Genomic DNA, 24911 nt, shown 5'->3' on the forward strand with positions numbered 1-24911 from the left:
GGAGGGACAGACAGAGCCGGGCGGCATAGACAGAGCCCGGAGGGACAGAGCCGGGAGAGACAGAGCCGGGAGAGACAGAGTCCTGCTCTGGGACGGGGACAGGTGGGAGCGCAGCGCCCGTCAGGCCATGGCTCTGCCCCCCCGGGGCTCCTCAGCCGCCCCCACCCCGCTCCCCTCAGCGCTGCCCCAAAGCCGCCCCCTCAACCCGTGAGGGCAGGGCCACGAGCTTTTCCGCTCGTGAGCGCTGTACAGCTTTTTATCGCCACCGTTTTCTGGCGGCCACGTGCCCGGGGTGCGTGCCCGGGGTGCGTTCCCGCTGCGTCCAGCCCGTGGATCCGGTCGCGGCCTCTGGTTCGCCCGGCGGTGACCGGCGCCCCGCGCCCTGAGGCTGGTCCCGTGAGGGGGTTGGAGCATTCCCCTGGGAACCAGAGGGGTGGCTGTGTTATCGCTGTTGTAAAAGTTAAAAGAACGCAAAACTCGTGCTCTCAGAGCCCTGTTCTAACAGCGAAAGTCTTGGTCGCTTGCTAAAGTCTGAGAGCACTGAGTCTGGAAAGTCGGGAGAGCAGCACTGTAGTTCTGCACTTCCCAAATAGGGTTCTCTCCACTCACTGCTTTATAATTACTAAAGTAGGCATTTTGTGTTAAGGCAGGCGTTTTAAATGTGGGAATAAAGTTGGGTTTTTTTAATATAACTCAGCTAAGGCATCTGTAGTACACATGGATTTGGTGATGCCAGTAAACTTAATTATAATGGTGGAACAGTGAACCTCTTGGATTTGGCTCTGAGCGGTCTGTATTGTGTAATCTGTAAATTTTTTCATATCAAGTCCATTTCCTTATCCTGAGACACTCAGTAATTTGTGAGGGTCATGTACTGCTTTTAGATTTTTTGGTGGTGTTTGGTATTTTTTGGGGGGGGTTGTTCTGTTTTCTTTTTGTTTGTTTGTTTGTTTGTTTGTTTTTAAATTGGAGACAGTAACACTTAGCAATGTCCATGGGACATAATTTCTTATAGAGGAATCCACTGTGGAAAGCAGTATTGTATGCTACTAAAAACAATGGTTAATTCCATACAAGCGTCTGCATTTTACTTGTATTGAAATATTTTAAATTATTATTTTGATAAAGTTTTTTCCCCCCTCTAAAGGGCTCTTTTATCACCGAGAACCTTGCACTTGACTTACAGCCAAGACAAGAGGCTCTAAAGTTCTCACTTGTATTAAAACATTAGATTTCATGTTTAGCAAACATATATTGTATACTAACTTTTGTTCTTTCAAACCCAAATAAGTAGGTTTAGAAAGTAATACTTGTTTAAGAGGAAAAGAAATATGTTTTTAAATCAAAGTCTTCTGGTAAATGTACTTTTTTTTTTTTTTACTTTTAGAGTATGAAGCAGAACACCCTCAATTTCCAGATGTTCCTGAATCAAAACAAGAATCTGTGAGTACACTTCAAGAAAAAAGTCTGCATAGAGCTGGTTTTGAACGATGTAAAACAACTAAATGGGAAAATTAGGTATCCACATGGTAGACTCATTCATAAAATGAAAACAAAACTACATTTTTTAAACAACTTCTTTGAATCAACAAATGTAGTGTCCAAATAATTGCTTTTATTTAAAGCAACTTGTGTAGCACTCAGAAAATACATAATTTAATATCTGAATAAGAAGTTATAGTTCCATAATTTTTAATTGACCTTATAATTTTTCCTGCTGAGTTGGTTTGCATATTTTTGTATAGTCTGTTGGAGTATTTAGATAGGTTACATTTATCTTAAACAGGTGTCTTTGGGAGCAGGAATATTGCAGCCATTAGACATGGAACAATTTAATTCTGCCCCTGCAGCTGATACTGTTGACCAACAGTTGCTTCCCATAGTCGAGGAAGTCCCCTCTCCAGAACCACCTGACCCAAAAACATGTAAGTAGGAGCATATTATCTTGATATTATCTGTTGTGATTATTTTTCTTGCGTATGGCAAGGGTTTGTAATTTGTTTAATGGAGAGTGTTAACAGCTTCAGTACCTTTTCTTACATGGAATTGGCATGTTTAGGCCCCTGGTCTGTGAACAGGGAGCCAGCCTGGACACTTGGGCAATGGCAGAAATTTCAAATGGTGCATTATGAACCACTGACTGGCTGAGGTAGGTCTGTGCTCTTCTGAATAAGTGACTTTCTATTTAGCCATTTAAATCAGAGAAAGGCAGGCATTTCTTCCTCTAATTTAGTAATGCAAAACTAGGATCAATAGACTAAATAGACAATTGAATTTGAAAACTGCTGTCAAAATATGACTCTACCCATCTGATTACAAATGAGAATGGAAACAGCTCTAGAGTTTTGCTCTTCCACTTTTATCAATTTCTATAGTTTATAAAAATTACCAAGCAGCAGTGAGTCTTTATTATGCATTTTAGCCCTCCATTTCATCTTCTCTTCCATTCATTCTTGCTCATTAGGAATTCCTGGTGCTAGTCAGAAGCAGTGTTACCCTGGGCTTTTAAATAAATAGTGTCCTTCCAATTATGAACATTTTCTGGCAGTATATAAACCAATTAAAGATATAAAGCTGAGAATACATTCAGTATTTCAGCTGTGTTGCCAGAAGAGAACCTTTCTGTGACTTATCTTTCCTGACCACACCAAAACCTGAATAATTTGTGAATGCCAATCCAGGCAGCCCTCAGAGAGGGGAAAAATTGGATATATGGAGTCACACTGAAATTTCTGAAGCCTGTGGCAAGTAAGAAGTAAGTATGACAAAGAAATCACAGCACCACTAAAATATAACCTTTGTTTTTTCCTCTGTCTAAAAATTCAGTTTTATGAGCGACTCTGATAATGCAGATTGTAAAGGGCATGAGGTACCAAAAGTGGTCTGACTGTAACAGCACTGAGTTCAGCACAGGCTAACTTCTTCCTGTCAGGGCAAATTAGTCCACATTGCTTTTCATTTCTGTGACTGAACTGCTTCTGGTGTCTGAGTTTACTCCTTTAAAACTAAGTCTGACATCTCTGAGGAGCCCTGAGTCTGCACTGTTGGTGCATCTTTAGTTTGAAATTTGCTCAAGTTTATGTTGTCTTGGCTGAAGAGAAGTGAAGACACATCAGTGGCTGTATCTGAGCTGAACAAATCTGTTTAGTGCAAGCTGTGATGGTATTGATAAAATGGCTGGTACTGAATTTATGATTTCTAATATTTGTCTTTTTGTGAAATCAAAGTGCTTACCTGTAAGTGAAGTCTGTCCTGTTTTTTCTCAGGTTCTCCACGAGAATACTTAGAGTTCTACATATTTCCAGTACTCTTACCTGGACTGGCTGAACTTCTGCATGAAGCAGAGAAAGAAAAATGTTTTGAGGTTAGTTTGTAGTTTTTGGTTCAAATCATTGGCAGGAAGTTACAGCCTTTATTTCATGGGAAGTATTTTTTAAATTTGGTCTTTTGCAAGAAAACCAACCACAATTATATGATATAACATAGAATAAGTTATTTTGGACCTAGTTTTAAATGTTGTTTTCTCCAGTAATTCAGAACAGATTGCATACTACATACACTTGATCGTTATGATGATCTCTAGCTCCCAACAAATCCTCCTTAAGTATCCATTTGTATCTAGCTTAAAAAATGTTATATTTTAGAGAAACAGGCTTCCTCTCAGATTCATACACATCACTCATTTGAGGGTGATGTACAGAACTTGATTCGTACTTCATGGTTCAATTATTTTTGCTGGCCCGGCACCTTAATAGAGATAAATTTTCTATTTTAGCTTTTTAACATTCTGTGTAAGTTCCATTTAATTGGAAAACAGGGTATTCAGCATTAATGAGCTTATAAAACTGTACATTTAAAAAATGATTGTTTGCTACATATACTTTTATAAATTTGTTTTCAGTATATGTGTCTGTAGGCATATCTAGAGAGTGATATATTGGCAGTGCTTAAAACCCCACTAGAACTGGTGCAAAATAAAGCTCGTTGTGTCACCACAGCCTGACTCACAGGCCCCAAGCAACAGCTTAGGTACTGGGAGTTGTGGGGTCTTCTATAATTTCTGCTTTTTTCTCCAGCCATGGCTACTTGAATTTCAAATCCAAATCTGTACATTTAGTAACAGTTATTTCAGAGTTTCCTCCGTTTTCTCAAAATTTGTGTGTGTCTATAAACTGATTTACAGGTGTGTGTATATGCATTTATAATCTCTGATTAATACAGGTGAAATAGGAAAATGGTTCATTTACATGACATCTCTGTCTATCATTCCTGCCACCACATTTACATTACCTGGCCAAGAACAAGCTGACCATATACATTACGTCACACTTTTAATGAAATCTGTATTGATTGCCTTTTTTTTAAAGGAAGCATGTATCCTTTAACAGGAAAAAGACATGTCCTGCAACTGATTTAAAATACAGTCCTTGATAGATGTTGCCTATTTCTGGAGGCAATAAACCAGCACTTAGTACAAAAATATTAAAATTCTTAGAAATATTTCAAACTCGAAACAAATCTAAGGTTACTTTGTCTGTTTTTAATCTGAGAAGTTTTGCAGTGGTGTGTATGTTAGAAAGTATGTGTTCTGAAAATGGATTTTGTATGGGTCTGTGTGTTGCTTTACAGCAAACTAATAAAGGCAATTACTTTCTAATGTATAGAATCTTCATAAAAATGTGTATAGCTTATAGAAAGGACACTTATCTGAAGAGATGCTCTGATATTGGGGAACCAAGTTTAGGGAAAGGAAGCTTATGTCGAATGATAGTTTTCCATTGTGACATCATTTCTTCCTCCTTTAGAACAATAACTAGTAAAACAATAGCTCTTTATGCTTGCCATAACTGAATATTTGTGTTCTTTTCCATTGCTGTCCAGGTGCTTGTACTTGGACATTCTGTTTCCTTATCTGACCTAAATACGTGACTTCTATTTATACTTTTGTTTCATAAGGAATGTATTTATCCATATGGAATTGGAGAAAAAAAGCCCCATGCTATAATTTGTGTCAAAATAGTTCTTGAAATAACTTGAACTGATTTTTAGGATCAAAACCAGAGTCCTTAGAAACCCAGAGGAAAGCAGAAAGAAGAGAAAGGATCTTTCTAGGATAAACACACTGGAAAATAGTTTAAAAAACAGGAGGAGAACAAACATTTGAAAGATACATGCAATTTGTGAGAGAATGGGAGAGGAACAAGATTAATTGTGATTAAGCTGACTGAAATCATGAAGGATGAGAAAGTGGGTTTGAATTTTGGCTAGACATGAGTCATTAAAGCCTGTAAAGGGCAGTTGTACAGAATAAACCATTGCAAGATTAATGGAAGAAGCACTGGAAGAAAGGGAGGAATAATCAAACTGACTGCAGTCCACGTTCAATGAGCCTGGGAGAAGAGAGAGGAAATTGTGAGGGAAAATGAAGAGTGGGATTTTGATGAGAAGGACCAAAAGTTTTCATGTTTTGAAAGGAAATTAAGATGAATGAGAAGAGAATGAAAAATTAAGTAGGAGAGTTGTTGAGTAATTGAAACTGTGGTAAGTGAGGTCAGATCATGGAACCAACAGAGGAGTTCAGGGAAGAGACCAGAAAAGATGCATCCATGTCTGGAGAGGAAGAATTGTAATCACATGGGAAAGTCAGGAAAGGGAGAGACAGTTCTGCTGGAAGTAGTGATCTGTGTAGGAAAGAAATCTGCAACATCATCTTTGGAAGGTGATATAGAAACATAACAATTTAAATAGTTCATTTAAAATAGGCTCTCTTGCATTATGTAATGCATGTGAAAAATCTGAAAAGCAAAAACCTAGAAAACCCACCAGCTGCTAGATAGATGTGCAGACTTCAAACTGCCAGAAATATGAGAAGAGTCTGCAGAAGCTTCATTCTTAAAGTAGAGATGAAAGAAACTTCTTAGGTTGCCCAGTGTATTCCCTCACTGATTTCTTTTTTTCCTAGCATAAGTTCTCCTGTGCTTTATCCTCTCTGCTGTCAAATGCCTCCAGGGGAAAGACTATTTTCTTAAATCTTTTCTCTCATGAGAACTGAATAATGCATTCATTTTTCAGCATTAAAACTGAACAATGTATAAATGTTTTTATTAGCATAACTCTGACTTTTTAGTAAGCTATCCTACTGAAGGAGGATGCTGTATCAGACTCTGTAATGGAATATATTATATTTTAAAGTGTGATACATCAGGGAAAGGGAATGGAAAAAGGTTTCCTAATGACTTTGCCATCTTCTGATCACTAGTATTTTTTCATGATTATTACCAAGTCCATAACATTTAAACTGAAAAGTGGAAAATGAATTCCTAATATAAATAGTTTATAAACACATCTGCAGGTTAACAATGCACATTGTGCAGATATTTCCTGTGTTTATCCTGATTCATGCAGCACATAGGAGGAATGTGTCAAAGGGAGGTCAATTTATGTAATTTTTTCCCTTTATAAATGTTGACTGCTGTGCAGCTAATGATTTAATTCGCTAGCAAAATAAACTGTTTCCTGGCAAAAAAATAACAAAATAAAAAAATATTGAGCTTGACTGAATTCCTCCCTGATAAGTTCACTGCCTCTAACAAGGATAAAACAAGATGAATTTGATTCCTTTGGTGATGGCTGTTTTGACAAGCCTGTTCTGATCATTTTTTGCCATTGCAAAGGAAAAGCAATTTACTTAAAACAGATTAAATTACAACTGCTAGATTAAATTGAATTTCATTGTCAAAGTGTAGCATTTATTCTCTGAAACAATTCACTAAGTAATGGGCCCCAATTTCATACTGTGATTGAGAATATCTGTACAGTGATGGTCAGACTGTGCTATTTATTTACAGATTCTGTTCAAGTCCAAATTTGTCCATTTAACATCTAAAGTGACCCATAGAAAGCTCTGCAGTGAAGGTCTCTTTCTTTTCTATGGGAGTCAGACTGTGTGTCTACCAAGGGTGAGATACACTTAGAAAAGTAAAAGCTTTCCTGGGTATCATGTGGGAATGCCCTGCAGTCTGGCTCTAAACTCCCCACTTGTCATCCCCAGCTTCATGACTGCCCTGTATTCCTCACTGCACTGTCAGCACCTCACGGAATGTTCTTCTTCCACTTCACCTGTGGCTGACCCCCAAATTATGACAAAACCCTGAAGTGAAAGAGTTATTTTATGTAGAGTGCTTTTTTCTTGCCTCTCTGTTCACATTTTTGCATCCTGTTCTTGAAGCACAGGGGGAAACACAGCTGGTGAGGATAATGCGTAGAATAAAGTCATTCTTCATGCATTAAATTTTCAATTACATGTTTACTGTATTTTTCTTAGCAAGTAGTAGTAGTGTCTTTATTTCTTACATTTTAGTCAAGACTGCAGCCTTTTTTGTGACATTTAGCAATTTCACAAATGTGTTGAACCAGTGTGAATAGTTCTAAGAAGTCGTAATTGCAGTTGAATCTCCTGTTTGGCAGGATAAGTGTTACCTTCTGGATGGGAGCTCAGCCTTCTCTAAGCTCAGTGGCTGCTACTGGGATAAAGCCCTTGGTGTCTCTGGTCTGCAGGGGCTGAATTCTCTTAGTGTTCACTCAGTGACTGCACATCCATAACACAACTGGTGCAAGAGCCATTCCAAAGATACCAGTCAAGCTCTCCTGTTATTCCAACCAGAAGTCTACATTATATTCTCCACATCGTGGTTCCTCTGGTTTGTGACAAACAGAATGAGCACCTGCACTCAATTATACATTCAGTCTGTACTCATTTATACATTCATTTCAGGAGAGGAAATCCTTAAGAAAAGGAGGGTCCTAATCCATTGTGTATTTACCAAAATTCATGCTTTGAATGGCTGGCTGTCCAGCTGAACATGAGTCCCCAAGGTGAACCTGCTGCAAAGCATTTTGCAAAATTCTCTTTTTTTAGTGGAGATTTAGAACTGGGAGCAAAGGGCACAAATGTTTTGCTCTGAAGCTCCAGGTTTTGAATGTTTTACCTGATTCTCTGTAGTGTTCATGGTATCTGTGGTTGTGGATAGACATATCCTTTCCTTTGGTTTTGCCTTCCTTTCTGGACCACTTGACATGACTTTTGTCTGAGCAGCCATACAATAGCCTGTTTGTGTGTGTCTTAAGTATTCACAATGCCTTCAAGCTGATTCCATGCAGGAGGAAACAATATCCAATCAATGTTCCTTCTGTGTCTTGGAGGAAATTAAGTATGATAATAGAACTTTGAGCAAAATGGCAAGTAATTGACAACATATTTTCATATATGAATGAGTTCTGTTAACTTCCTCATAATGAGAAAACCACTTAGAAAAAACACCATTCAGAGATATTCGTTCTAGATATACTGCAGCAGATATCAAGATAATATATGTAGAATTTTCTCACTCATAGTTTGTCTTGACTTGAAAGCATTCCACAAAACGTCTAAAATTTTGGCAGAGCCACTGACTGTTGGCAATATTAAAGTAGGCAGAGTAATGGACTGTATATTTTATTTAATAAAAGCAGTCAATTTAGCTTCTGTTCCTCTCCAGTAGTAAAAACATATGACCAATCCAAAGATAATAAATAATTTGAAACTATCTTCTATCTTTAGGGAAGAAGAACCAAATTTATTGCCTCTGATTTCCTAACTGAGTGGTTATACAAGTAAGTTAATAATGGTTTTTACTATTAATTATACTCAATAATTCAAAGGCATTAATTTTCAAATCGAATAGCTGAAATTTAAATTAATATGAGTTGTTTTCCTTTTTGTTTTAGCATGAACCCAAAGAGGAAAGATGAGCCATTCACAGAATTCTTTTCCATTCCTTTTGTTAAGGACTGGCTTAAGGACCAGTAAGTTATTGCAGTACTCAGAGTAACCTTTTCTCCTTTTACCCCTGCCATTCCAAAAAAGTAATAGAGCTTCAACCTGTTGCAACTGTGCCCTCAAAATGCCCTTTACTGTGTGCAACACAGAACTATGTGATGCTTTCTAACTTGCTCTTGTATGACTTACAAGGTATTTTGTACCAGAATTGTTCATAGAGAAATTGGTTTAGAATTCCTAGACATTTTAATTGTAGAGTGCAGGACATTTGAACAGTCTAGTAGTATGAATATCTTTGTACTAATGAGCAAAGCAGTGTTTTCATCACTGCTTCCTACTGTGGAAATCTTTGAGGATATTATCAAGAAATTATTCCTTTAGCTGTAGGCAGCTGTTTTAAAAATAACTGTAATAATCCTTGGTGTCAGGATGCATTTCTGCAGACATTTATGACTTTGTGTCTGAGAAATGAACACTTGTTTTGGCAGCCTCAGTCATTTATTCCTGTAGAACCAAGCTGCATAGTGGTTTTGAAAGAAATGTTACTGTACTTGAGACTGCATGTAGTTTTAAAATATAGCTGCTGTGTGAGAAAAGTAAAGTCATAGTCCACAGTGAGAGAATATGAAAATTACAGAGCTCAGATTTTAAACTTAGTTGAAGTCTAGATTGGTAGTAATTGAAAACATAGAGATCTGTCTTTGTGTCAAAATGGTTAAATTTGACTACCTGAGAGGTGGTCACGTGTCAGACTCCTGTAGGAAGCTTCTGCAGTAAGAGATGAACACCTTTGCAGAATGACCCATTTCATCTCAACCACCATACCTTCAGATACCACCCACTGTTGTTGGAACCTACCACTGGTGGAACACATCTGTCTCCTTGTCCAACGAGGCAACAAGTTCTTGGCAACAAGGTTCCCATTTAAGGCAGTGAATTCTGTCCTTTGGAAGGTGACCATGAACTGCAGCGAGGTTGTCGTACTCATTTCTTAAGCATCCTGAAGAGCTGTCCCTTAGTAAGGCAGTTTGGACACCCCTGGTATGTGAGGATGGATATTTGTCCCTAAGATGCCCAAGGTCACAGTTTTACAAACGTTTCTCTTGGAAGTAAAGCTGACTGAAATGCTTCCCTGCTCTCTCCTGTTCTTCATCCCAACCTGCTTGTAGGCAACCTGATATCACCTTGTCTGTTTGGTGGGGTGCTTGGTTATTCTGATCAGGGACCTACTCTGAGTTAGGAATCTCTCTGCCAAAATGTGTGAGGAGGGTTTGTATAGCTATTTAAAACACAGATAATTTCTCCAATCTGCTTCACCTTGGAGAGTGACAAACCTGTGTATTGGCACAAACAAAGGATTAAAATGAAGGGCTCGGGGCAAGGTGAAGAGAACAAATGAGCTGCTAAGATGTAGAGGTGGTGGCAGGAATTGCTTAAGTCAGCTTTGCCAGCAAGAGAAATACACTGTGGAATCACAGCCTGAATGACTCATAGCTTCTGTTAGTACTGGTGCTCCTAAATAATGTAGTGACAGCTCCACAAGGACACTGAAGTGTCAAAGTCCTACTGAAGTTGATACACTTGGTCTTAAATCCTCTAAACAAGTAGGCCCTAAAAATAATAATTATTAAAATTATTATTAAATAGGAACTTTTTGTGGACTACCCTTAAAATTACAGATTAAACAAATACTGCTTATGAAGAAAGCATTATTAGAGCAAAGTGAAAGACTGCAGTATTAAATACAAATAAAAATGAGAGAATTTATTATTATGTCCTTCTGGATATGTCCTCAATAGTTTATGATTATATCCTTCCAAATATCACACTTAAAATGTAACAGATTATTGTCATCTCCATTTCTATTTTTAAAGGAGTTTTCAGTTTTTCAACAGGATTAACAATATACAAGAGACAATATGCTAAAAAGTGCTGGTCAAATTTTGATGGGAAACATCCTTATACCAACTGTTTAGATAGGTTTATCAGTGCAAAGCACTGATAATGCTTGAAAATGCTTTAATGCTTGAAAAAAACCCAAAACAACAAAACCCACCGAAACAAAAAAACCCCAGAGGGATAATTTTTTGTTCTATAAGAGATCCAGCTTTTTTTAATATATTCCATATTTGAGTATGACTTTTTTGGCTCTCCTCCAGTGCCTCCAGTTTCTTCTTTGAAGCCCAATTTTTTTTAAAGAATAGTGAAAGCCACAGTCTTATGAGCCTCATTCTCTGTAAGATGTGCTTCTAAATGAGATCTTGCAGCCTACTTTTCCTTTATAAGGAGACCTAAATACTGCATTGGTTCCCAGAATTTTAAATGCAAATGTTGTACCTTCTAAAGCTGGTTATTGTAGGTGAAGAAGCTTGTAGAATTTGAATTTATTTCCAGCTTTAGTGTTTATAGCAATTGCTATGACATCAGTAAATAAAGCTTCAGTATAGTTACCTTGTCTTCTTCTGGGTTCTCTGTTACCAGTAGCACTGGCAAAATATTATATCCCTTGGGAATTTTCAATTCCCAAAGCAGATTTCAAAAGCAATAGAAAGAGCAGCCTCAACACTGACTGGTAACCTACATATCCCAGCCAGGAGAACACAAAACATTTCTGTTGCCTTAAAACACAGCTGAACCTTTCAGAGGGCAGGAAACTGGAGCTGGAACAAGAGACCAACACAAGTGTTTGGGAACTTGGTGAGGTACCAACTGATGTACCTGTTCCTACACTGAGGGCTGCTGATAGAACCAAGGAAATGGAATTAGAGCTGTGAATGTTTTGTACTCCTGTAAATATGCTAACAAGCAACAAAAATTCCCTTTTGTCAGCATTTTCCAGTGGTGGTTCTGGCTGAAGAGCAGTGAAGCTCAATCACAAGTAACCAAGCCCTGTGTACTGAATCAGGGACAGGGGAAGAGAGGGAGCTCTGTTTGGGCTCTGATCCCCCTGCAATTTTACTTTTCTGGCAGAGGTAGTCTGAGTATCATGGCAGTGTCATTGCACAACCTTCTTTAGCATATTAATGAAAGAAACATGAAGAAACCAATAAAAAAATAGTTCCACTGCTCTGAAAAACAGGTATAAAACTCTGTCACATTAATTTAATAATATTGACAGCATCGTTCAAGTTCACTTTTGACCCATACATTCAATGAGAGAGGGTGACATATGGATCTAGGTTAGGAATAAGCATAAGTATTTTCCTGGCTGTTGAAGGTCAGATAAAAAGTAATTCACAAGATTTTTTTAACCTGCATTTTCTCTCTTTTTTTTTTTTTTTTTAAATAAGAGGTATTTACTTGCTACTCAGTTCAGAAAGACACATTTCCAGGTTTAATCTATCTGTGTGTACCAAAACAAATGTGCAGATACAGAGCAACTAAATTTATCATGGCTTTAGTGAAGTGGGCAGCCAAGATATATATGTCTCTAAATGATTACTAAATCTGAAGTAGTGGCTTTTTGTCAAATATCTGCATGTGCATATACATACAGTGATTATTTTTTTCTCCCTCCTCCAAATATTTTAATTAGGTGAAGTTTGCTGGTCTCAGCTGCCTTTACAGTTGACTTCATTGTCAGTTCTCAGATGGCCAATGGGGGTAATTTTGCACGGGTGACTGATTTTTTTTCTTTCCATAATATGCCCAGTTTCTACAGGCTTTGCTTTCTGCACACTGCTATATTTCATTGGGTTATCTCTAAAACAGCCATGTTTGGAGTATATTTGATTTGCATTATGTTTTTTTCTTTCATTTTCCTTAATAACTTAATAATAATTTCTTTAATATTTTTGGGGGTAAGGACAGCTGATTTATTTGTAGTAATAGAAAAGTCCAACAAACACATCTGTATGGGTGTTATTCTATGTGTTTCCAAGTAAAAAATTGCCATTCCAGTACTGTGGCAGAATTCAAGTTAACAAAGGAGAAATTTTTTACTTAAAAACCGTGTGTTGAAAAATTGCACAAAGTTTCTGTATGAAATTGTTATATTTTTTAATGGTGCTTTATGGGGTTGAAGGTTTCATGGAATAATTCCTGATGCCTTGTTGAAACGTGCCTTAATTTATGTAGAGATTGTCAAAATGGCAATTAGAAAATTGAAAATGTATTAGTGCTTTGTGACATTCTCTCAGTGTTGCTTTAGAGCACTAAGAGGAGGATACTTTTGCTGCTGTTAGTTTTTCATGTTTTCAGGATATGAAGTTTGATCTAAAGTACACAAACAGAGATGGAAATTTTCCCATTGACATGAGTGGCCTTTGGAATAGGTCCATGTTTAATTTCCTTCAGTCCAGGACCAAGAACACTCTTACAAACTACATAAATATTGGTCCTACAAGACAGAAAACGTGAGGTGACACATTGTGACTTTCAAAACACGTAGCAAGTATAGAAGCACAGGAGAGCTGAGTTTTAGCATTAAAATGGTAAGTCCTCCCCAAGGAGAGACCATACTAAGAGGCAAGGAAGCCACTATAATTTCCAGACAGAGCTTGAGACAAAAGATTCTTGCACTGCTATTTTTTGGCTTGTTCTCACTCCTAAGACTTCTTGCTGTGCTTCCTCTAATTCCTCTCACATTCTTGTTGCCAGTCACCTGTTCTGCCTCAGCCTCCTGTCCATTACATGGCTCTGCCTCCCCACAGAATGACTTTCTCACATTAGTTCCACACTGTCTTTTCTTTTTATCATGTCTTTTCTTCATTATAAATAGATAAGTAAGTATATAAATAGTTTGTATGTGTTAACAGTTGAATGCATATTATGACTATGGCCACTTTGATAATACTCTCAAATGGATTTAATATATTTTTTAATTCTTCAATTCATTATTATCAGTATCGAGGAACTTTTATTTGGAGAATGTGATACAGCAGAAGAGTTCAGATTCCTGATAACTAGCAGGAGTCACACTTTAAAAAGTCTACTCATATGCAATCCCTCTTTTAAGGAGATTAAATTTGGTTATTCCCACATTTACAACCCTTCAAAAATGTACCCTCCATATAAATGCACTAAAATGTTTTCTTTTATATTGTAGGGATTTTTTTCTTCAAATACTAATAATCTTGTCCTAGTGCATTTAGATTGTTGCAAAAGCAAACCAGTAATTTCTTTCTGACTGTGGAATAGTTGTATTCATACTGAAAATGTTACAAAGAAAGGTCTCAGTTCCCACTCAGTTTGACCTGTGAAAATGCTCCAGGGTATTTTTGTCAAGTGTCTATGGGGAATATTTCCCTGTAAACCTGTGAGACTCATACAGTGCAAGTGTAATATTTAATATATCTAATTGATTTTAAATACTAGGTCAGATAAATCTGTACTTCAGTGTCTGATTGCTTATGAACAATCTTTTTTCCTGCTTTTTGGGTAAATGAGTATTTATAATTTATTAATAGTATTTATAAGCAGAGATTGTTGAGACATTTATTTTGAATCAAAACAATAGTTTTTCATTGTTGCACACTTTTGCAACTCTGGATAGGCATGTAAGAACAAAGACTTAATGAAGGCAGGTGTTGCTGTAGTATTGCTCTAACATCTGAGTAAGAATAAGAAATACTGAAAATATAAAAGAGAACTACTTTGACAAAATTCTGGAGCAGTTTTTTTAGTTATTCAGACCAGCATGTGAATTTTTGGAGTAGTTCCCAGACCAAAGACTTTCTCAGAAAACCCTTTTTTTTAAAGAGTTATGCAGATCACCAGGGTCATTTACTTGCATGTCTAATATTTATCCCTCTTCTTTGGCCTGTTCTTTTAGATTATGAATTTTGCAGTGACTCTGTCGTTGCCTGTGTTCATACATGATATAAATGTTAAGAACAATAACCATCACAGCCAAACCAAAGGTGAAGTGACTGTGGCTGTTTAATATGGCCGTGACTGTCGTACTGAAACTTAGGAGGCCTGAACCTTTTCCTTAGGGTTGCTTCAGTGTTTCTAGAGATGAGCTTTCTGAAGCAGAGAGAAGCCCTGATCATTCAGTGACTGCCCCTGGATGTTCCACTCTCACCTGCACACCGTGAGCCCCAGGCACTGATGCTCTCTGTGGCACAGTGGTCCTACAGGCTGTAAGGCTGGTGGTTAAATTTCTTTGTCTGTTATTAGGGAACAGATTGGAATAAAAAGAGCAATTACAAAATCCTGAATTATAGATACTGAAAATTTTCTTGATTAAATTTTTTCTTAGATTTCTTGTCAAGGAAGGAATCAGGCCTATTTGTATGACAGATTGGGAACTTAGAGACAATTGGGGTTTCTGGGCATTACTGTGTAGAAATACTGATTGTATTCAGTCCATCAGTGTCACTGTGAACCCCCAGAGGTTACCTCATACATTTATTTAATGCAAGTCTGGTTTGTATCCTCTGGGTGCCAAATTCCACTTGCATAATGTTATATCACATAATCAGGATCTGTACAAGTTTGCTAGGAACACAAGAAACTTGTTTCTGGAATTTAACATTCCTCTGGGCAGTGTCTGCTTTATTCAGATTTGGTAAAATAAAATACTTAAGAAAAATCATTTTACTGATGCTCTTTTACGGGTGCAACTTAGGTTAAACAAGGTATATGTGTCAAAATAGATATTGATATATTTAATGTGTGGGCTTTTAAGATCATGCATAATCAAAGACTAAATAAGCAGAATATAGTTAGTGTACATTGTACTGTCAGCTCTGATCTTCTCAGAGGCATACAGCTGTCTTCTGCCACGAATGACATACTCTCTCTTTTCCTAGTTCACTGCTGAGGGGTAATTGCCTCTGCTCAGATTCTATTTTTATTTGACCCGCAGCCAATTGCGTATTTTCTCTCCGACAAAACTGGACCTGGCATGGCTTCTCTTCTTTAAAGCTGTGCCATTAAAGGATTGATACTTACCAATGACTGTCATACTGCAAATTAAGTCCTGTTCATGCTTGATTTTTTATATTGGTTTCTCAGTTTCGGTGTTGGATTATAAACTAGACATTTTTATAATTTGAAAATGAAAGGAAAGAAATGCTCGAGTTGCCCTTGCAGGCTAGGAGAAATCTCAAGTTGTTCTGTGGAGATGTACTCATTCTCAGAGAAGTTCAATGGCTTTGATATAACTGCTGCAAAATATGTAGGTCTTCCTGTGATTTTCCCACTCTAAGTTTTGGGTTTCAAAAAGATCAAAAATAGAACAGAGGATGAAAGCCTATCAGGGAAACCAGCACAGTTCAACTTCAGAACTTTAAGTCTGATTATAAGAAGCTGTTAGCTCAGGGAGCCTTGCTTGTCCAGCACTTATGATTTCCCCTGAGCAGGAGAAATGCTAATTAACATTCACAGGGCTAAGACTGTTTAGCTTAATGGAGAGACCGCTCTTTATTTTTGTCTTATTTCCATTTTTCCAAACAGACCAAGGTTTTATTTCACATTAAAATAAATGTAGGCCAAAACCCAGCTGACATGATGATGAGACCAATTTAGCTGAGTACACAGACTAAAATGGTGCAGTCAGTGTAGCATTAGATAAGAGGTAAGATTGTGCTCTAAGTTGAAATGCTCCTGCAGTGAAGACAAGCCCTAAGAGAAAGATGTCAGAGAGCATAGGAAGCTTACTAGGGCAGAGACTAATATGAATGAAATTAAGTGAAAGGAAAATATAAGCTGTCAAGCCTATTAGCTTGAGCTGTAATATACTGTAAAATAAATTTCCAAAGGAAATTGCTGTGTTTTAGCCAGAAAATGTAACACTGCATAAAATAAATAGCTGGTCAATTAATGGGCTTTGCAGTATATATGTCTTTAGAGTATAAATACCATAGATAATGTTCTTGCATGGGCTGCATGTGTCTATAGGTGGTTGCTGCATCAAAATTCATAATGTTGTGGTTTTCCAAGTCGAGGCTGTGTTCAGCCTGTTTCCCATGGAGGGAGAGGTCCCTGGCAGCCCTTCCAACACTGTGCCAAGGCTACTCTTCGTTACTGGGATTTTCATGAGTTGCAGCATTATTGCCCTATAGTTCATTAGCTTTAAATTACATTTATTATGAAAGAAAGTATATAAATGAATTTTGTTTTGTCCTTTCCACTGGATGCCTTCTGATCATTCTGTGTGAGCAATAAATCAACACCCACAGAGAATGGCTTTTGGGAAGCAAGATTTCATACAGTCTTTTCAGGTTTTGTTAGTGATGGCTGAATTTATTTACTGCTTTGTTTCCCATTAAAATAGATAGTAACAGAATCACCAAACATGCTTTCAAACTATGGAGTATTTTGGTTGAGAATGGTTGCACATATGTATCACTTTCTTTTACCACCAAACAATGTGTATATGCTATCAAGAGTAAATTTTTATCATTTTAGGAACTTGTTTAGACATTTCTAAACATGAGTCCATGCTATGCAGATATGGTAAACATTACTTTTTTCAGTATGTTTTAATTTAGGGACATCATAACGTAAATTAATGCACTAAAATATGTTTATATTCTGTGTATTTAATATAATAAACATTTACATCATAAGTTGCATGCACACTAAAACCTCCTCTGCTTTACAAATGGCATGCTCCTTCTCTTGTTCCCCTCCTACTGCCACCTCAAACCTTACCATAATAGTGGGAATTTGGAATCCCTGTAAAAGAATAAGAAAGATTATTGTGCTTGATGTGCCATTCGTATGTTATTGTTTTAAGAAGAAATTATTGCAGTGTATATAACAGCATATTTGTAAAGGAGATATTCTTTGCACATTTTATTTTCAGGGCAATAAGAAATTGTACCTTTCAAGCTCCTAAACAGCATTTATCTTTTTGATAAAATACACTGTTAGGGAAGAAAGTATTTTACATTTATAGGCTGTCTATTTATAAAAAGATATTTTCTTTTAAGTCCTAGGCCACCAATTCCTCTATCTCTGCTTCTATCAGAAGAAGAAGCAAGCATAATAATTCAGTCCTTCTGGAGAGGTTATCGGGTAAGAGTAATCTATAATTATTTTGCTTGATGTTGAAAACTGTAGGACTGTGAAGGCCCCAGGGAAAATCCTTACATAAATTTTAAGTAGGGGATACTATAAATAGCTGCTGAGACCCCTATGGTTCATTGGCTTTGGATGTTGCTCTGCCTTATGCCTAGTGACTACAGTTTTTTTCACAGGCATTTATGCTGATGTAATCTCAGTGTTTTCCTCAACAACAGAAAACCCACAGAAATTGGATTTTCAAAAGTACGATTAACAGTGAACCGTTTTCTCTTTTAAATTTCAAGTTGCTCTGGCTAGTTGCTAAAGGATGGAATGTTATTTTGCTTCATGCAGGGATATGTGAGTGAGTGAGGGTGGAGATGCACAAGGAGGATTGGTGAGGTCTGTATGTTCTGTCTGAGCATACAGGAACAAAAAATTGAGACCAAGAATGAGACAGGAGATCTAGGAGAGGCATGAAGGCTTTTATTCCAGGAAAGGGAAAACAAAATGGTGAGCAAATGTCATGAGACATATTAGTAATACAACACTAATGCAATCCCCAGTTTAAGGGGGGAAAGCAAGGAGCATAAAATAAACACAAAGAAAATTGTCCAATACTATTATTTTGGAGGGTAACAGCCATGCTAATCCTAGGATGCTAAATGAATTATTTTGAAAATCCTGAACAAATTCTGTAAAATATTTTTTTTTAAAAAGCTTCATGCCTTGAAAAGAAATGGACTTGAAATTCAGGTGACTTTGGTGATGAAGAAATGTCTTTGCTTCCTTTGTCAAAATTTAACCTTCTAAATAGCCCCCAGATATAGCAGCTATTTTGTTGTGATGGACAGGGAGACATTTCTGGATGTCAGGTGTTCTTTAAATAACAATCAGTATAAAACACTCTCTGGTAAATTCTTTTTTACTATTTTTAACAAGCACAAATATATAAGTGGCTCCTGCAATGTGCTGTGCAGCCAAAGACAATGAAATACCTCAAAATGGTCTTGACTGATTGATTTTTGCGGTGCTTTCTGTTGTTCGTTTCCCTTTATTTTTCTTTTTTAAGCAGAGATGGCATTGACACTAACATTAATTAGGCCAGACAGTATCCCTGCAGGCATCCTTACAGAGGAGTATTGCAAAGGCAACCATTATCCAATAACAGTCATGTTTGCTGAACAGTGCAAGGTTGCTCAGATACTTTGTGCTTCTATAAAAACTTGTGAAGGGCACGATTCTCCCTTGTACAGATTAACTTCAGAATTTTCACACTAGTATTTATCACTTTAAACCAGTTCCCAGAAATGAGAGAAAAACCCTAGCTGTAAAAGGTAGGAGACATAAAAAATAACTCAGACTATAAAATTAGCTGTTAATGTTTTTCTTATTCTAGATGAAAGAAATCAGGTTTTTAAAAATCAAAAATTAAAGTCAGAATATGAAATAAAAATCATTAGTAACAAGTTCCTACATAGGGCAATGTGTTGTCCTTGGACTTCCAAATTAAAGAGAACACTAAGCTTAAATGGGATTTCATTGCATTAATGATAAAGTATATTATGAAAATTTATCAAAGAATTCAGATTATTTACTTTTAAAATAGATAGCTCTGTCAGCTAACACTCATTTAGTGTGGTAATAAATTAACACTTACAAATAATGCCCTTTTGCATTCTGTGAATATTATTGTGTCAATATTTGAAAATGTTTTTTGATGTTTTTCATTAAACCTTGTTTTATAATTCAGAGAATTTAGAACTTTTATACACTATTATTGAAACAAAACTGTACACAGTGTGTTAATACTGAATAATTAAACACAAGCACACATGGATACTTTACATGGCACTGTGCTAAAGAGACAGTGCACTTCATCATTGGTTTTCTAAGACATGTCTGCTGTGGACTCAGACCACTTCTGAGGTATTTTGTTAACCATACTGATTTAGGCAGTAGAGTTTATCTAGTTATAAAACTGACTGAGCATCATGTCTTCCAATGATACTTCACTTGTTTCTGCCACATCTAGCTGTCTGAGTGTGCCAATATCAAAAACACAGGGCAAAAAATGCAAAAATGGATCAGACAGTAGAGGGTTTTTTTATGTAAAGGGAAAATAAAACTATAGGTACAGAATATTGAGAACTTTTTCATAATAAACCGTGATCAAAGCAGTACATTCATCATTATCTGCAGCACATTTCAGAAAAACACTTGTTTGGGTAGTAATAATTGAGGGCTGCCATCAACAAAGTGCTTGCTACAATCCTTCATGCAAAGACTTTGATGGGTACTCTGAAAATTATTTCAAGTTCAGTCAAGAACTAAATTCCAGAACAAATAGCAGTGGGAGCTACAACTGCTGAGTTTTGTAAGGAGATCACAGAAAGGAAGATGTCATCTTGAGTGGGCTGTTTGAGGGCAAGGAGGAGCACTCAGAGAAGACTTGAGACAGCTCTGTCATCAGAATTCTTTCTCTTCACTTTCCATCATCCTTTTTTATTGAGGTTCCATTCATCTGTCATAGGCCAAGGCAGTATTTACATAGGTATCAATTTTCCAGGCACTTTCCCAGTAAAAGATGATATATTCCTTCACCCCTCTACTGCAGAATCTTTGCTTAGTGCCATTCTTTTATAGGCTCTTTTTAAACTTTACAATTTGCAGAACTATTGGACTGAGGGGATTTTTCATTAATACAATTTCCTCTGATGTCTCTGGGTGAAGTTTTGGTGTTTTCCTTCTGCTATTGTGCAACCTGTTCTCACTTAGCATTGAAAGAAGTTTATTTTGACTAAATCTTGTAGATTTTTCTTAGAGTTGAAATTGGACAGCATTATGTAAATATTCAGCGCTGTTTTATGTGTGTTGTTTGAGCAAAAGTTAAACCTGCTTCAGTTTTGATTTGTATCTTGCAAAGTGCAGTTGTGCTTTTGCTATCACAGCTTTTATTACTTTCCAGCAAGTTGTGGCTCCTCGGAAAGGCTTAATCCCAGAAGGTCACACGAATATTCCCTGTTATTTACAGCAAGTGTAGATTCAACTCAAGTGACCTGGGGAGGAGTGAACTCTCACTTCAAAGCTCAGACCCCTCCAGGGCTGCAGGCGTGGCTGGTCTGCAGGAGGGACACCAGGCTCTGCACTGTTTATTTGCCTGGAGATTTTGCTGCTGAGTCATGGCTTTTCCATCATGGAGGAGCTGCACTCTGGTTACAAAACAGGCTGCTTTCTGAGGAATTATCACAACTATGCTAAACTCTAATCTATTAAGCATATTTGGAACATTTTGATGTATTTTGTTACATTCCTGTTACCTGTTTTACTGCAGATGGCATATCTGTGTTTTGTTTGGTTTATTTTTTTCTTTTATTTACTTTTTAGAAAAGACACTTTGTTCTGGGACCTCATTTTCACTGCTTGGATTTAGTGTTGGACTTTGGAGTATTTGAGTCTATATGACTATGCCTTCCTCTCAGAACACTGTATTTCACTATGTTTCACTGCACTTTCACTGTTTTATTTGTCTAGGGAGAGTATACAGAATATACTCCATTTGCCATTTATCTTTTAACTGGTAAGAGTTATTGGCTTCATTTTCAGTGTACAGAGACCACTGTGGCCCTGCCATGGGACAAAATACAGGTCACATAGCTGAAGTTGTAAAAGGGACACATCATTTTTTCAGAAATCCTACATTTAGATATAGAGGTAGTAATTTCCCTATCTTACTGCCTCTTCCATTGCTGTCATTTATATGCTTGAGTCCCAGTAAGCATTCCCTTAACCCCTACCTGTGCAGATAAACTGACTCCATGTAATGGGGAATTATTTGGCTTATAAAATAAATGACATAAATGACAACCTAAAAGAAAAAAAAGGTCTCTTGCAAGCCTAAAGTATCCTGTGTTTGGGATTATGTTTTATTTTTGCAAATAGTATTTGATGGATTTAACAGAAAATGATCTTATTTTTTTTGTATAGCTGAAAAGAAGATCATTAGTAACTGTAACTTCCTTCATTTTTAAAAGTTCGTACCAACCTTGTAAGAAATTCTTATCACTTTTATAGAAGAATTTTACAGAATTATATCAGTATAATGGGATATTATTAGAGGCCTAAGAGGTATCTGATGTCAAGTCACTGAGTAAAAGTCTTGGCTGTCTTTATTGATCGAGTCACCTTGTATTATGTTTCTGCTCTGCCAGTGCACTGTCTGAAATATAACAAGTTATCTTCTCCTAAGTGGATTGAATAGTGCTATGGGAGTTCAGCTACTGTCTATTGCACTCTTAGCTGCACCACAAAGGAGAAATTCTGTGTAGAAAGAATACTTTTGATAAATAATTTATATTGTTTTCTTTAAGGTTTGGGTTTTTTTATAACCAGCGGGGAACAGAAGTCCTGCTCTTTTGCTCTGTGTGTGTCTTAGTAAAGTGAGAGAAAAGCAGAGTGTAATGGAGAAGAGCACTAGAGTTCAAATCACAGAGCAAACTCACTACTGTATCATATAAGAATAAAATAAACTGAAATTTATTTAGAGATTTTCTAGAGAACTAAGTAGTCATCTTCCTGCAAGAAAAAGGTGTCCAGGAGAAATTGAGCTTATTGCTACTTGTTTCTACCATGTTATTCAACTTCAGCCCAGATTACTAGGACATTAAGTCATAGAATCATAGAGTGCTTTGGGTTGGAAGGGACCTTAAAGATCATCTAGTTCCAAACCCCTGCCATGGGGAGGGACACCTTCCACCAGACTCATGGTCAGAGCCCCATCCAACTTGGCCTTGAACAACTCCAGGAATGGGGCATCCAAAGCTTCTCTAAACATAGTCCTAAAACATAATGACATTTTTTATATGTAATATTTAGGAAAGAAAAGCCCAAACCAAATCATAAACTGCATTTTAAAAATAATTCTATTACCATTTGAATATGACTCTAAGAGAATAGTGTCTAAGGTAACACTGGCACGTCCCCTTCCTACTGTTGTTCAGAAAGACAGTATCTGATGCACTGGAGGTAGTAATTGTGTGAATGCCAAGGTAGGCAATGGGCAACACACTGCTAATTAATCAAATCCTGCTTACAGCTAGTTTAAGTAGCAGAGTGGTAAAAGTTGGTGATGCAGAGCTGGCTGGCTTTTATGTTAGAAGGAACTACACCAGTACAAAAACAATACTAGAAAAATTCAACTTAAATCTAAATGGAATCAAGGCCTATGACTATTGTAATTTTTTTGTGGAGGCAGAATTATGGCCTTCATGGGGTGATTGACTGACAAAGAATAGATATCACGTAATGCAGTCCAATTACTTTAAATAACAGATTAATGACTCTCCTGTTTGTGAAAATTGTATGGCTGGGATTGCCAGTCAGCCTATTTGCAGCTGATGGCAGGTGTGAATCAGTTTGCTGGAATAAATTCCCTTCTGTATGACCCTTCATACTCCTCTTGTGCTCTATTATGTTGGTCACTGGGTTGGTTTTATAGCGTTGTGGTTTTCTAAAGCACTAATACCCTTCAGCATAATGCCTGAAATTTTAATTAACTCAAAGAATAAGCATCTCACTGCAATCACATTCTCAGGAGTCCTTGGTAATCAAAGCGATCCCCTAATTGGCATATTTATGTTTTCAATGGGGTTTGTCAATGATGTGGTTTTTATTTCTCTGTAAGTTGAAAACTGTAAACCCCTGGGATTTTGTTTCTACCTCAGGCCCAGCAAATAGGATGGCTGTCATGTATTTGTCCAGCCACAGCTCCATGAAAAAAATTGTATCATCATCCTGGGTAACACAAAGGTATATAATTTAGTTGTATTTTCTGTTTTCCCTTTCACAGGTCCGTTGTGACAGTGAAATACAAGAGCTACGTCAGTGGCAAAAGAAGTGGAGAGAGGAGAAACACATTAACAAAGTAGTGAAACAATTCTGGACTAAGCAGGAAGCCAAAGGTAAGTGAATTAAATTGGAGGGGGGGTGTTTGGGTTTTAGGGGTTTTTTGTTTGTTTGTTTTTTTAGGGTTTTTTTACATTGTGTTGAATTTTTATACTTTGAGTTGTACTGAAAAACAGGCCACAGTAGGACGCTAATCCTGAGTGAGAAGGTGAACTCTGGTGGAAATGCCTGGCTGTTCCTTTACAGTCACTATTTACTCTGTCTTAGTTGCCTGGATAGTTGCTGAAAGTGGCAATGAAAAACACAGTACAGGGCCAAAACTCAGTAATTTCAGAAGACTATGACAATTTGCTGGCACAGTATTTCATAGGGCAGGATTAGACCTCTACCAGGTGGGTCGTAGTACAGTTTTTCCAAACTGTGGGATTTCTCTCTGGTAAATGTTTTATTGGCATTTTCCTGTAGTTATTTATAGCAGAACTTGGCCTGTACAGTTCTAAAAAAATTAAACTAACCCAAACAACCCAATAAATTGCCAAGGGAAATGAAGCTGGATTGCTTTAAGAACCAACACTGTAATTTGTTTCTTTTTTTGCCCTGTTTGTGGACAAGGCTTTACTGACAGGGCCAAAGTTCTATTCACTTAGGCACAGAGGTTTAATTATGATTATTCACCCAGCCTCTTGGTCTACTAACTCAGGAAAATTTATAAGTTCCTCAACCTGTCTACATTTTAGCAGCCTCTGTGGGCTGGACTCAGCCCTGATACACGTAGGGAAGTGAACTCCACCCCACAGCTGGAGGTGAGAAGGGGTCGTTCAGCTGTGGCTGTGTTGAAAAGAGGGGAAATCATGTTGTACCAGCCACCACTCTGTGCCCTTCAGTTTGGTGGCACTGTCCCAGATGTGTTCTCAGCTGGCCAATCTTTGCCCTGACCTATGGGAGAGCAATTTTTTTTTGGTGATAGCAGGGTTACAGTTACAAGGGCTGCGTAGATTTTGCAAGCATTTATTTATATTTGTATTGCAGTTTTAATCTACAAAAGATCAGGTTTTATTTACCAATCCATGAAATTTCCTAAGGGATATTTTATAGCTGAATTTAATTAATTCTGAAGAACAAAATCATACATCACAACAGGGGAAAACTGTGTTTATATGTGTGTATATATGAGATGTATATAAGGGAATTAGAATTCTTGGCTTTAGTAGCTTAGACCTAGAAGATTAAATCA

General features: G+C 37.2%; 1 protein-coding gene across 1 annotated transcript in view; it reads left to right on the forward strand.

The window, feature by feature from the left end:
* The window catches only part of IQCK (IQ motif containing K), a 37220-nt gene that overhangs the window by 953 nt on the left and 11356 nt on the right, over nt 1–24911 (forward strand). Inside the window, exons 3-10 of the mRNA XM_032704317.1 lie at nt 28–102; nt 1388–1443; nt 1787–1925; nt 3267–3364; nt 8600–8652; nt 8767–8844; nt 17701–17785; nt 23622–23733. Coding sequence (XP_032560208.1) covers nt 28–102; nt 1388–1443; nt 1787–1925; nt 3267–3364; nt 8600–8652; nt 8767–8844; nt 17701–17785; nt 23622–23733 — 696 coding nt within the window. The remainder of the gene's footprint in view (nt 1–27; nt 103–1387; nt 1444–1786; nt 1926–3266; nt 3365–8599; nt 8653–8766; nt 8845–17700; nt 17786–23621; nt 23734–24911) is intronic.

The sequence above is a fragment of the Chiroxiphia lanceolata genome, chromosome 16, assembly GCF_009829145.1.
Source record: "Chiroxiphia lanceolata isolate bChiLan1 chromosome 16, bChiLan1.pri, whole genome shotgun sequence".
NCBI classification, from domain to species: domain Eukaryota; kingdom Metazoa; phylum Chordata; class Aves; order Passeriformes; family Pipridae; genus Chiroxiphia; species Chiroxiphia lanceolata.